General features: G+C 39.3%; 1 protein-coding gene across 1 annotated transcript in view; it reads left to right on the forward strand.

The window, feature by feature from the left end:
- Positions 1-7,706: 7,706 nt before the first annotated feature.
- UBE2W (ubiquitin conjugating enzyme E2 W) overlaps positions 7,707-14,739 on the forward strand; it is a 77,441-nt gene continuing 70,408 nt past the window's right edge. The window contains 2 exon segments of the mRNA XM_082601323.1: positions 7,707-8,195; positions 8,197-8,229. Of these exon segments, the coding sequence (XP_082457449.1) occupies positions 8,127-8,195; positions 8,197-8,229 (102 nt within the window). The 5' untranslated portion in view covers positions 7,707-8,126.

Consider the following 14,739-nt stretch of genomic DNA (forward strand, 5'->3'; position numbering starts at 1 on the left):
AAGCACATGAAAAGCTGCTCAACATCACTAATTATTAGAGAAATGCAAATCAAAACTACAGGAGCTATCACCTCACACTGGTCAGAATGGCATCATCACAAAATCTACAAACCAATAAATGCTCGAGGGGGTGGGGAGGAAGGGAGCCCTCTTGCACTGTTGGTAGAAATGTAAATTGATACAGCCACTATGGAGAACAGTATGGTGGTTCCTTAAAAAACTAAAAATAGAACTACCATGTGACTCAGCAATCCCACTACTGGGCACATATCCAGAGAAAAACAGAATTCAAAAAGGTACATGCACCCAAATGTTCATTGCAACACTATTCACAATAGCCAGTACATGGAAGCCACCTGAATATCCATCGACAGAGGAATGGATAAAAAAGATGTGGTACATATATACAATGGAATATTACTCAGCCATAAAAAGGAATAAAATTGGGTCATTTGTAGAGATGCGGATGGACCTAGAGACTGTCATACAGAGTGAATAAGTCAGAAAGAGAAAAACAAATATCGTATGTTAACGCATATATGTGGAATCTGAAAAAATTGGTATAGACAATCTTATTTACAAGGGAGAAATAGAGACACAGACATAGAGAACAAACGTATGGATACCAAGGGGAAGAGTGGGGGTGGGATGAATTGGGAGCTTGGGAGTGAGATATATACACTATTGATAGTATGTATAAAGTAGATAACTAATGAGAACCTACCATATAGCACAGGGAGCTCTACTCAGTGCTCTGTGGTGACCTAAATGGGAAGGAAATCCCAAAACGAGGGGATATATATACATGTATAGCTGATTCACTTTGCTGTACAGTAGAAACTAACACAACATTGTAAAGCAACTGTACTCCAATAAAAATTTTTAAAAAAAGATGTATGCACCCCAATGTTCATTGCAGCACTATTAACAATAGCCAGGACATGGAAGCAACCTAAAAGTCCATCAGCAGAGGAATGGATAAAGAGGATGTGGTATATAAGTACAATGGAATATTACTCAGCCACAAAAAGAACAAAATAAAGCCATTTGCAGCAACATGGATAGACCTAGAGATTGTCATACTGAGTGAAGTAAGTCAGACACAGAAAGACAAATACCACGTGATATCGCTTATATGCAGAATCTTAAAAAAAAGGGGGTACAAATGAACTTATTTGCAAAACAGAAGTAGAGACACGGATGTAGAAAACAAATTTACGGTTACTGGGGATAAGGGGGAGAGGGATAAATTGAGAGACTGGGACTGACATATACACACGACTATATATAAAATAGATAACTAATAAGAAGCTGTTGTATAGCACAGGGAACTCTACTCAATACTCTGTAATGGCCTATATGGGAAAAGAATCTAAAAAAAAAGAGTGGATATATGTATATAACTGATTCACTTTGCTGTACACCTGAAACTAACACAACATTGTAAATGAACTACACTCCAATAAAAATTTAAAAAATAATTTTTAAAAATCTAATGGAAATAATTTCAGGAAAAATTAAAAACTCATCAGTTGATATATTGTTCTGAACAAAATCAAAATGCACCAAACTCAGTTTCTGATTTTATCTTACCACTAGCCTGTACTCCAATTATCAGTTACAATAACTAAACCCTGTTTTCAATTTTAAAAAATGAAAAAGACTTATAGCCTGAGAAGTGGAATGGTTGCTTTTCTTTTTTATTTTTTTGGCCACGCGTGCGGCTTACAGGATCTTAGTTCTCTGACCAGGGATCAAACCTGTGCCCCCTGCAGTGGAAGCATGGAATCCTAAACACTGGACCGCCAGGGAATTCCCTGGAGTGGTTGCTTTTAATGGTACTGGGTGCTTAAAGAAAGAGGACAACCTCAAATCCCACAAATTTCAAGGCACAGTAGACTCCTAGGAAATTTCTAGTATTCTGTTATTTAACCACAGATAGCTTTCTGATCATTGTAAAACCAAACTTGAAGATTGATCCAATAAGCCAAATTAAAATGTCAGTTCAGTTAGTGTCTGGTGGTTATATGTCTACCATGTAAAATTTAAGATATTGATTGAGAAAAGGGTGGTAACCTAAAAAATTGAACAGGGATCATTTTGAACCCCTCATGACCCTCCTCAACAGCTAAATCAACCTGCCACCATCTTTTGGTAAGAAGCAGGGACTCCCTTATACCTGGAGATACCTTCTGGGGAGAGGTAATTCTCACCTCACATGCTGTTGTTTCAGAGTAAGAATACAAATGGATCCCTGGGGACTCCCAGGATTCAGCATCAAAGTTAATGAAAGATTACTGCCAACTCCATAAAGACAAGATCACCAGGAGTTTAGATCCCTCAGGAAAAAAAGTTCAAGTCACGCTACTGGGTAAAAAACTCCAGCCAGGACGTTTACTGGCTGAAGGCAAAGGAAACAGTAATGGAAGAGGAAAATCATAAAAACCTGCTTCAACCTTACTACCCGTTGCAGAAATGACAATTACAACCTTTCCTTTATATTCTTCCCTGCTATGCCCTGTGTATATTTATATGTGTTAACTACTTTCCTTTTTTGTTTTTCCCACCATCTCCTTTTCCCACCACTATTTTATTTAGGTCTTTTGGAGTTTTAACTTTATAATTAGTCCTTGAGGGGATCACAAGAGAACTAGACAAGAAACTGATATTATTTAGAGAACTCAGATTTTTTTTTAATTCAGTAATTGGCAAGACAGTTGCTCCCCTTCAAGAAAAGAAGGGCTAGTGCTTATTTTTCCCAGTTTTACTGAGATATAACTGAGATGCAGCACAGTATAGGCTTATTTATCCATTCCACTGTTGATGGACATTTAGGTTGTCTCCAGTTTTGAGCTGTTACAAAAAATACTGCTATGAACTTTTTTGTACATGGTTTGTCACTAGTGCAATCTTATCTCCCTTTTTCGCATCTCCTCCAAGCCTTTGCTGTCTCTCTTTTTTAAAAAATATAAATTTATTTATTTATTTATTGTCTGCATTGGATCTTCGTTGCTGCGCACTGGCTTTCCCTAGCTGTGGTAAGCGGGGGCTACTCTTTGTTGCGGTGCACGGGCTTCTCATTGCAGTGGCTTCTCTTTGTTGTGGAGTGCGGGCTCTAGGCGCGTGGGCTTCAGTAGTTGTGGCACGAGGGCTCAGTAGTTGCGACTCGCAGGCTTAATTGCTCCGCAGCATGTGGGATCTTCCCGGACCAGGGATCGAACCCGTGTCCCCTGTGCTGGCAGGCAGATTCTTAACTACCGGACCACCAGGGAAGTCCAAGCCTTTGATGCCTCTTTATCTTCACTTACCAGTTCGCTCCACAGTTCACTGCAACAAGAAGTAATCTGATGAAGAGCATTGACGTACTCCACATTGCCAATTCAGTTTTTGTTTGTGTGTGTTTGTTTTACAAATCTTGAATGAATTTACATTATTGATTACTTCCTCCCTCCTCAAGACTCTTTTGACTTCTAGGCCACATTTCTCTTAAATGTTGGTGTTCCTTTAGCCACTGACCTCAGCATTATGCTTTTTTCTCCCCTAAACTCTCTCTTGGAGTGATCTCTTTATTTTCATGGTTTCAAGTGTAATCATTTAACTGAATGAGCTGGACTCCATGTGGTGCTGTCTTATTTACAAACCAGATATGTATATAAATCAATTGTTTGTGACATGTAAAGTAAGTCATGCAGAATAGGTCACATATACAAACCATCTGTTATTTTGTTAATTTTCATTGTCTCTTCTTAGGAGATCCACATGAAATGACTAGTTTAGATTCAAAATTATAAAAATAATACTTTTGTTTTGTAGATATGCTTTTTTAAAAGTATCACTCTAAATCATGAATTTGGAGTTTCCGATACTTTTTTTTTTGTCTGCGCCCCTGCAGCGTGTAGAATCTTAGTTCCTCGACCAGGGATTGAACCTGGGCCCAAAGCAGTGAAAGCACGGAGTCCTAACCACTGAACCGCCAGGGAATTCCCCTGATACTTTTTTTTTTTAAAGGCTATTTATTCTTTTTTTTTTTTAAGACCATACTTCATTCAGATTTCTTTTGCTTTTTTTAAAAAAAAATTTTTTTATTTATTTATGGCTGTGTGGGGTCTTCGTTTCTGTGCGAGGGCTTTCTCTAGTTGCGGCAAGTGGGGGCCACTCCTCATCACGGTGCGCGGGCCTCTTATTATCGCGGCCTCTCTTGTTGCGGAGCACAGGCTCCAGACGCGCAGGCTCAGTAATTGTGGCTCACGGGGCTAGCTTCTCCGCGGCATGTGGGATCTTCCCAGACCAGGGCTCGAACCCATGTCCCCTGCATTGGCAGGCAGATTCTCAACCACTGCACCACCAGGGAAGCCCTCCCCTGATACTTTTTGAAATCCCATTTACAGCTCAGTTGGATTATGTTAGCATTTTTAAATTGTTAACTAAAGCACCCCAGTATTTCTACAAAAATTACAATGAAATCAAGTTCCTTATTATACTTATAAAAGTGATTTTTAAAAACTCAAAATAGTACATCATGTCCATTGCATTTTATCTTAGACTTTTAAACATAGTTTTTTTTTTTTTTGGTTTTTTTTTTTTTGCGGTACGCGGGCCTCTCACTGTTGTGGCCTCTCCCGTTGCGGAGCACAGGCTCTGGACGCGCAGGCTCAGAGGCCATGGCTCACGGGCCCGGCCGCTCCGCGGCATGTGGGATCTTCCCTGACTGGGGCACGAACCCGTGTCCCTTGCATCGGCAGGTGGACTCTCAACCACTGCACCACCAGGGAAGCCCTAAACATAGTATTTTAAACACATCATTTCAAATTTTGATTCCCTCTGATAGGTGCGTGGAATTTGACATCTGGAAAGAAAACTTGAAGATTTTACAGTCTGATTTACTCATTTTATTGATAAGGAAATAAACCCAGAGACATTAAGAGCCTTGACCAAGCTTGCTAATGACAGAGCTGGAATAAGAATACAAGCCTTGGATTCCTGGCCTGTTGGCTTTTCCAATCCAATAACCAAGCTGCTGGTTGCTAAACTGCCTCTGTTTCTCTGATGAGATCAGCCAGTGGGAGACTAAGAATAACCACTCTGGGGAGACACAGACTCAAGTAAGGACGGACTCGTCAGCTCTGCCTCTTCATCCTCCGACAAGCATATTCTCATAGGACTGCTCCTAACTCACCGGTCTAGTGAATCACTAGAACTCAAGCATTCATAAATCACATGACACTATCAATATTGCAGGATTTGCCCATTGATCCCTTTGTGGGTCCTTTAAGAAATTAGACTATTTGGTTTCCCATATTTCTTCTCCTTTTCTGCCAGAAAGTCCAGCTGCTTTTAGTCCCCTGTGTCACAGGCTCTGCCTTTTCCTTGGCAGGGAAGACCTCAGGCACATACACAGCTTGTGTACGTCCTGGTTTTTTTCTTCCAGGGAGATGGGGGTGGGGGTAGTTTGTGAGGTGAAGGAGAATCACTTCCTTGAACCTGATGGTCATTTCTAATTGCTATGGAAATTAAAAAATGAACATGATTATCAAATCTAACAAAGACAGCTATTATTCCTTAATATTATCTAATACCTATTTTCTGCTTAAATTTCTCCAGTTGTCTCCAAGATACCCTTTAAAAAAAATTTTTTTTTAAGAGAGAAATTTTTATTTTTTATTTTTTGGCTGTGTTGGATCTTTGTTGCTGCTCACGGGCTTTCTCTAGTTGCGGCGAGCGGGGGCTACTCTTGTTGCAGGGCATAGGCTCTAGGCTTGTGGGCTTCAGTAGTTGTGGCTCACGGGCTCTAGGGTGTAGGCTCCGTAGTTGTGGAGCACAGGCTTAGTTGCTCCGCCGCATGTGGGATCTTCCCGGACCAGGGCTCGAACCTGTGTCCCCTGCACTGGCAGGCAGATTTTTAACCACTGCGCCACCAGGGAAGCCCTCATATAGAGTTTGTGAGAGCTCCACTTCCTCTCCTACTTTTGGAATTGTCAGGCATTTTGTCTTTTGCCTATCTGATAGGAAGCTCTACTCTGTAAAGAAATGAGATGTGTAAAAAACAAACAAAACAAAACAAAAACTGAAGAAATGTGAGCTGAAGAGAAGAGTGAAATGTGAAACTGAAAGAGATGTGAGCCTAGTCCTCAAACACTGTATAATCAATTGTTTTAGATATAAACATTTCATGCTTCCTGGAGATAATTATATGCTCCCACCCCATCTGAAAGTCACTGTTTTAGCTCCTGAGTACATCAGGATCTTTTATATATCAATGAAAGAATGAAGAAGATAGTGAGGTAATTATGTACTATTTACTATTTCCTGGAAAGATATGACTGGTACTGACTTTTCCCTCCGATGAAGGTCCTCTTTAACACATATAAAATCCAATGGACCAGATGTTGATTTTACTGTGAGGAGTATTAGGATTCCTGTAACCCTTTTCTTCCTTATTAGTATTTGTCATGGCAGGTTGTTGATTCTGATGATGTCATAATGCTTTGTTTGTGGGGTCATCTAAAGACACATACCTTAGGAAGAATTGGCTTTTAAACAAAGTGAACCTTAGATGGTAAAACGATCAATTTTCTGAGATCATAGGGATAAAGATCTCCAGAACAAAATATATCTGGAAAAGCTTTCCTCTTTCATGATATGAGTTTTACTCAGTTGAAATGTAGGCAACACAACTGGGCTGACACCTGATATGTTTCTGGATCACCCTTGGTTGCCAAAAGCCTCCAAACATTCCTCAAGGACGCAGTCATTTTGCACAACAAAGGGAAAACCTGCCCCTTTCTGGCAATCGGGTGGAAGTCTAAGAGGAAAAAAAGTATACCAATATAAATTCCTCTCTAGCGATGAAGAATAGGGTGTTTAATATTATACCATAGAATAAGTAGGGTACTTTAAGGATCTTTTTTCCTTTTTTGAACACATTTTACCTTAGAGAATTTCACAGAGAACATAATGATCTAAAGAGTGGGAAGGATGATATCTTACATTGCTCTTATATTTAAATCTTACATAAATTTCTTAAAAGAACTCCAAGTTAATAAAATGACAGATTTTTAAGCTTTCAGTCTGGTAAACTAAAAGCCTTCTACTCAATGTATCAGCCACCTACATTAAAAAAAAAAAAAAAAGAACAGGAAGTGCAAACATTTGGCTTCCATTTTCCTTTTATAAACCAATAACATCTTCAGTTCTAGAACAGCTTTTAAATATGTGGCTTCTGATAAATGTTGGCAGAACTGGTGCACTCCCAGAATAAATTCTGTGTACTCAGCTCTCCTTACTCATATACATCCCTAGGTGGAACGACCACAAAACTGCCCACTACAAAACAGGCTGAAGAGAAATCTGGATGTGACAGAAGGTATAAGTGTATATTATAGCGTGACACTGAAATTAAAAACAATTTCATGTCTAGGGTCAAATATCTAACCAAATGTCAGTGCCATAACACTATAACTATTACTGATACACGTGAAGTTTCAAACTGAGGGGCTAGGGTAACGGGGCAGAAATCGCACACAAACAAAAGAAAAACTTCCAAATGTTCTCTTCCCCTTCAGGCAAGTTTCAGTTCTATAAATCTACCCTTGCCTTTAAAATATCAAAGTGCTGTTCTGCCCTCAATTCTCATCCCGTTGTGCAAGGAAATCTGTCTCTCTTCCCCAAATTAGGAATATGAGAAGACTTCCAGGTCCGTAAAGACCAGAAAGCAGCCCTGCGGCAAGTTTTATCTTGCCCCAAAGCTGTGAAAGTGGGCATGGTAGTGTGGAAAAAGCATCCGAAAAGAAAAAATCTGTAAACCATACACCTGTGGTTGGAAAAACAAAACAAAACATTAAAAAAGCCCCAAAACCCACGGATCTGGATATCATCAGGATCTCGGGGTATAGACAGAAAAAAAAGAACAATCGTGGCTCGGGTCAAAACCCGAGGAGCATTTCCTAAGCGATCGGGGTAGCGAGTGGGGATCTTAGTGGAGGCTGGGGAACTGGATGTGACCGAACGTACGGACATCGCCATTCACCGCGGCCGGGTCCGCGCCTCCCCCGCCGGGCGCCTGGTACGCTAGCCAATCCCCTCGCGCACTCCCCTTCCCATTGGAGGCCCCGCCCCCCGCGCCCGGGATGCTGGGCCTCCGCGGCGTGACGCAAGCACGGCAGCTCCGCCCCCTGCGTCTCTGGCCTCACCGGCCTTGGGGGGGATGGTTCTATCATGGCGTCAATGCAGGTAAGAGGAGTTTGCAGCATCTGGGCGGGCTCCGGAGCCGCAGGGAGGATACGAGCGTTTCGTCCGGGGGGGTGTCTGGGACTCTGGGGCACCTGGGCCGGCTCCGGAGTGGCTCCGGTGGCCGGCCCTTCCCCAGCGTCCGGGCGTTGGGAGGGGTGAGAGGCGGCGAGAAGAAGGGGGTTTCTCGGTCGGTCGAAGCGGACACCAGCCGGCCGGGAAGTTGGGGGATAAAGAAGGCTAAGGGGAGGAAAGGGTGAAGTTTGATGTTCGCTCAGCGGCAATGGTCTCGGAATCATCTCCAGCTCACACGGACGGTTCCCGCTGGCCTGACCCCCGCCCCAGGGATGTCTTTTCCTCCGCGGTCCCCGGCTGGGCGGAAACAGCTGCTGTCGCCGTTGTCGCTGGGGCAGGGGCGGCCCTGAGAGGGGCTGAGTGTGGGGAGCTGAAAAGGCGTTGCCGGAGAAGGCGGCTGGCTGCAGAGGCGTTTCGCGGCCTCTGTTCAGGCCTCCCACGCCCGGCCTCCCTGGCCTGCTCGGCCCCTCTACTGCCCTTTTGGCTCTTAGTCCTTTGCCCCAGGGGTACCTTCCTCTCTCAGCCTCCGCACTCTCAACGAACATACGTCCAGCAGCCCATTTTCTCCCTCTCCCTGAAGCTGCCGTTAACCCATCAAAGTCCTTTGCCGCCTAATATGCAGTCTCCCCGAGAGACAAGTCACCAGCTCTCCATACCTCCCGGGATAGATAGCTCGCCCTCAAATCTTTTTATTTCCTACGGTGCCCCACCCTTGCGGTCGCGGTTAGGCTACAGCCTTTTACCCCTCTTCCCCAGACCTTTAGTGGAACCTTAGTTTGGTAGGAGGTGTTTTGTTAACCCGTGTTGTATTTACCTGACCTGGCAATGCGTGGTTTTCTGGTTTTCCAACTTAATAGGCTCCTTTTTACCAAATCCAGGGAGTTTGATTTTTTTTCAGGCAAAGATGGCATCCACAGTTGCAGTTTTGTAGAGATTAACTCTGCATTATCTATAGCTTGCATTTAATTTACAGATGAAGACTAACTCTGTCAAAACATAGGAAGAGAAGGCAGAACTCCTGTTTGGAGTGTCATCTGAGCGCTTTTTAGAGTTTTAACAACATCTTAAAGAGACCACGTTTTTCTTGGAAGGATTTTATGCTTTTGTTTCTAGAAGAATAAGCACGTTTCCCTGTCCCTTTTTTCCTCTTTTTAGGAGAGAAAAGTGCTTTTCTTTCATCTCTTCTCTTTTCTGCATCTTCTTCCTCTTCTGTGCACGTATTTGCTTCACATTTACTTCTGTGCTTTTGTGTTGTCTGTTCCCTTTCAGCCTCTCCATTCAAGACTCTTTTTACCTTTGCTTCTCCCTCTGGACTTTTCTGCAGAATAGAAAAAGAAAATTGTATATAACATTCCTAGTTGAAGAGATGTCATGAAGTAGTCCAGAGAAAAAACAAGAACAATTTCGGGAAACATTATACTTTACCCTAATCTCCCGAGAGACGTTAGAGAAGTTTCATCATTTGAGGCCAAAAAAGGAACTGTAGAACACTAGTTGAACAGTAGATCGGCTATATGACCAATTTAAGATTATTTGTATTAAAAGATTAAAATCCACTATACTTGTGATTATATTTGGCAGGAGGATTATAGGGATAACTAATTTGCTGATTAGATTTAGACTTTTAGTGTCTGGAGAAGACAGATTTCAGTTTTTAAGAGAAAAAAACTTGAGTCGGTACAAAACAATGTTGACAGTCTTGAATTTTACACGGCGACTTAAGCAGTGGAAACAATACTTGGCAGTGCAATACTGCCTTTTTCTGCATCCCAAGTACTACCTCTGACTGTCTTTTCACCCTTTATTCCCTTATGTCTTCTGATTAGAGGAATGGAAAACTGATGTTTCCTATTTTAATTAAAACTAAATTCTTCCTTTTATTTGTATTTTAAAAATACCTGATACAGATTTTCTGGTAGTATCTTTTTTATTAAAAATTTTTTTTATCGAAGCATAGTTGATATACAATAGTTTATGTTTCAGACGTACAATATAGTGATTCACAATTTTTAAAGATTATACTCCATTTATAGTTATTAGGAAATATTGGCTATATTCCCTGTGCTGTACAATATATCCTTGTAGCTTATTTATTTTGTACATAGTAGTTTGCACGTGTTAACCCTGTCTCCCTATCTTGCTCCTCTCCCTTTCCCTCTCCAGTGTTAACCACTAGTTCTTTATATCTGTGAGTCTGTTTCTTTTTTGTTATATTCACTAGTTTTACTTTTTAGATTCCACATGTAAGTGATACTGTACAATATTTCTTTCTCTGACTGATTTTATTTCACTGAGCATAATACTCTCCAAGTCCATCTGTGTTGTTGCAAATGACAAAGTTTCATTCTTTTTTACGGCTGAGTAATATTTCATTGTTTGTGTGTGTGTGCATGTGTGCACGCCAACATCTTATTTATATGTTCATCTGTTGATGGATACTTAGATTGCTTCCATATCTTAACAATTGTAAATAGTGCTGCTATGAACATTGGGGTGCATGTATCTTTTACATTAGTGTTTTTGTTTTCTTCTGATATATACCCAGGAGTGGAATTGCTGGATCAAATAGTAGTTCTAATTTGTTTTTTGAGGACCCTCAATACTATTTTTCATAGTGGCTGCACCAATGTACATTCCCACCAACAGTGTACAAGGGTTCCCTTTTCTTCACATCCTTTTTTGGTAGTGTCTTGAAAAATATTTTAATATAGATAAACTGAGCTTTTTGAAACACAGCACTTTCTGTGTGGTTATTCTGTGTCTTAGAACAACATTTTTTCCTGACCATCTTAATGGCAAAATTTAACTCCTCAAAACAAATAAATTATACATAAAACTACAGCTAAATTATGAAATTTGTTCATTCACTCATCAGTAATTTTTTTGAGGGCCCACTATGTGTCTGGTATTCATCTAGGTGCTGGGGATACAGCAGTGAACAAAAGCAGGCAAGATTTCTGCCCTTGTGAATGTAATAGTCTGGTTAGGGACAATGGATAAGAACAAATATTTAAGTTAATCGCTATTATATTAGAAGGTGATGGTGCTATGGAGAAAAATTGCGGAAGGAGGTTAGGAAATATTCTTTGGATTTTAATTTGAGTGCTTAGGAAAAAACAAGCTATACATGAATGCTGCTCTAACCATGTCTCTACCTAAAAAAGTTTTCAGTAGATTTCCTTATCTTAACCGGCACCAGGATATTATTGCTGATGAGGAGGTTACTTAAGCTATAAGAGGAACTGTATTTTAAAAACATGCATATTATACAAATGTAGCATAAGATTTGATTACTTACATTGATAAAAATAAATAAATGAATAAAATAAATTAGCCTTTAGGATCATCAGGATATCAAGTAAAGGTAGACTTTGAATTTCTTCTTTGGAGAGTATGTTGTACTTTGAATTTCTTCTTTGGAGAGTATGTTGTTGTTGTTTTGTCTTTTTTTTAAATTTTATTGAAGTATAGTTTATTTACAGTGTGTTAATTTCAGGTGTACAGCACAGTGATTCAGTTATACATTTATGTATATATATCTGTTCTTCTTCGGATTCTTTTCGGGGAGTATGTATTTTAAAGTTGATGTTGTAACTACTGCAGTATACTCTGTCAGTGCCTCTCAACCTTTTTTTAGGCTGTGGCACACACAGAAAATACTTTTTGAATTGCACACCAGGGTGGGTGAGATTGTTGGAGGCTAGAAGCACCTGGCCGAGCAGCTCAGAGTGAAACACTGGGGATGAGGATCAGTATTCTGGTACAACTGTAATGCTGGGGAAACTCTGCTCTGTAGTTTTGCTAGAGTTGTTCTTCAATATACAGTTCAGGATTGTGGTTTTCAGATTTATATGAGCCCTTTGAGATGTTCTTCCCCATTTTTTTTCTTTTTCTTTTTTCTTCCTAGAACAAAGTCACAAATCACCAAGTAAGATATGATTAGATTATGTTTTAAGAAACCATTCTTTGAGAATGGTGGGTTCATGGATACTTAAAATTGGCAGGAGTTAGAGTAAAGAAATAGATTTACTTTTAATTTTGATGATTCTAGAATTCTTAAAATATTATGTGGAAAAGTTGTCGATAACAAATTTTTAGATTTAGCATTTTCGGGACTTAGATAATTTGGTACAAACTTTCTATCCCCAAACTACAAAAGCATTATTAAAGTGAATTTTTATGTGATTCAAAACATTTCTTAAAAGTGTAGCAATATTAGGGTATTCTGTTTTCAGCTAAACCATAAAATAGTATTTTTTGTGTTATGTTTCTTTTTTCATTTTGTACCTAATCTTTTTTTTTCCCTATTGGCTCATTTCATATTATAAAATAATTAATATTGCCTCCTGGATATATTTTCTGATTTTAGAATTTAGCTGTTTCATTCAACCTTTATGTTGGAAGGTTTTGAGTATACCTGGTATACTTTTCTAACTTAGCCATATAGATTTACTGATTGTAGGTAATGAACTACTTTTACCTTATGTCTTAAGATCTTAGAAAGTCAGTGTATAGTAGTTGATATTTGTCAATTCCAGAAATAGTGATATAATTGAAAGAAATGGTCAGTTGAATTACTCTTGCAGATTTTCTGAGTTTTCTTCCTCTCTCTTAATTGGGTCTTAGACTATTGACTGTTGACTTGACTAGATGGAAGGAGATTGAGATTTAGTAACAGGAGATGGATTATGAATGTGTGTTTTTTCTTAGATGAGTTAGAAATAATAAATTATTTTGGATTATTCACAACTCTGCATTGCTGTTTACTCAAATAATTGGCTGTAGTGATTGAGAGAGGTAGAGTATGGGCTCTTGGCTGACATTATTATTGTAGTCATGTTACCTTGACAGTTAGATTTCATATGACTGTTGACATCATTATGAAGGGTTACAGCATAATTAAAAGTTAGAAAACTGACTGTCATCATGGATCCTGAGGCTTACTGAGCACTGGAGACTTGGGGTGTATAGCTAGAATTACAGTATCTGAGAAGGTTGGCTAGGTACTCTGTCTAGGAATGAGGCTGACAGAGAGCTGTTGGAGCAAGTGCTGAAGGAAAAGGGGAACAGCATAGAGTAGAATTGACGGTGTTCTGTGTGAATGAGAAACATAAGTAGATAGTAGATTACATTGTGAACAAAAGCATAAAGTTGGGGTCATCATCTTAATTCTCAAAGCAGTCATTGTGGTATTTTTCTTTTTGCTACTTTACAAGATGCCTTCTAGTTTTGTCCTAAAGTGTTGGTTTGGGTCTTTCATTTAACTTTTTAGGTCTCTTTCACTCCTCTGGGCCATAGATTCCATTAGAATAGGAAAAAAAAATCCTTTCTCACTGTTCCTTAAATGTGCACATAGTGACTACAGTAAGTGCTTGTTGGTCACTTGACATAGCAAATTCTGCATTAATTTAGTTCTATTTTAGAGAAATCCAAAAAATTTCACAATTTGTTTGGAAGCACAAATGATCCCAAATAGCCAAAGCAATCTTGAGAAAGAAAAACAGAGTTGGAGGAATCAGGCTCCCTGACTTCAGACTATACTACAAAGCTACAGTAATCAAGACAGTATGGTACTGGCACAGAAATAGAAATGTAGATCAGTGGAACAGGATAGAAAGCCCAGAGATAAACCCATGCACATACGGTCACCTTATCTTTGATAAAGGAGGCAAGAATATACAATGGAGAAAAGACAGCCTCTTCAATAAGTGGTGCTGGGAAAACTGCACAGCTACATGTAAAAGAATGAAATTAGAACACTCCCTAACACTGTATACAAAAATAAACTCAAAATGGATTAAAGACCTAAATGTAAGGCCAGACACTATAAAACTCTTAGAGGAAAACATAGGCAGAACACTCTAAGACATAAATCACAGCAAGATCCTTTTTGACCCACCTCCTAGAGAAATCTAGTAAGCAATTTTCTTACAGTAAGGTTGAATACCTATAAAGGAACAACAAAATTCATATTTATAATTACATGTGTATTCCCCCCAAAGTTTGCTTATTTTCTTGATTTATGTGTTTGCCATAACTTTATGTTTTTCAAAGTATTTTCATTTTCTTCCTCTCTGGATTCTTATTCCAACCTTGCAAAATGGGAAGTCAGATAATCCCATTTTATTCTGTTAGATAGAAAGAGTGACTTTTGATAAGTAATCACTTATTTGGGAAGTGACTTACCCAAAATTTCATAGCAACTGAGTAGTGAAGCTGAATTGGAAACCAAGCTCTAAAATCTACTGATGCTGTTAAGTTGGAGGTAATGAACATATTAACAAGTTTGGTATTGTTGAGAAATCATTTGGATAATTATTTAAATCTTCAGTCAAGAATTTAGCATTTACTAAAATATTTTATAGCTTCTATAGTTAAGAAAATGAGAAGAAAATGTTCCTTATACTTTAAAATATAAAGTCACTTTATCAAAATTTT

The sequence above is a fragment of the Mesoplodon mirus genome (assembly GCF_964341445.2).
Source record: "Mesoplodon mirus genome assembly, chromosome: 16".
Classification (NCBI taxonomy): Eukaryota; Metazoa; Chordata; class Mammalia; order Artiodactyla; family Ziphiidae; genus Mesoplodon; species Mesoplodon mirus.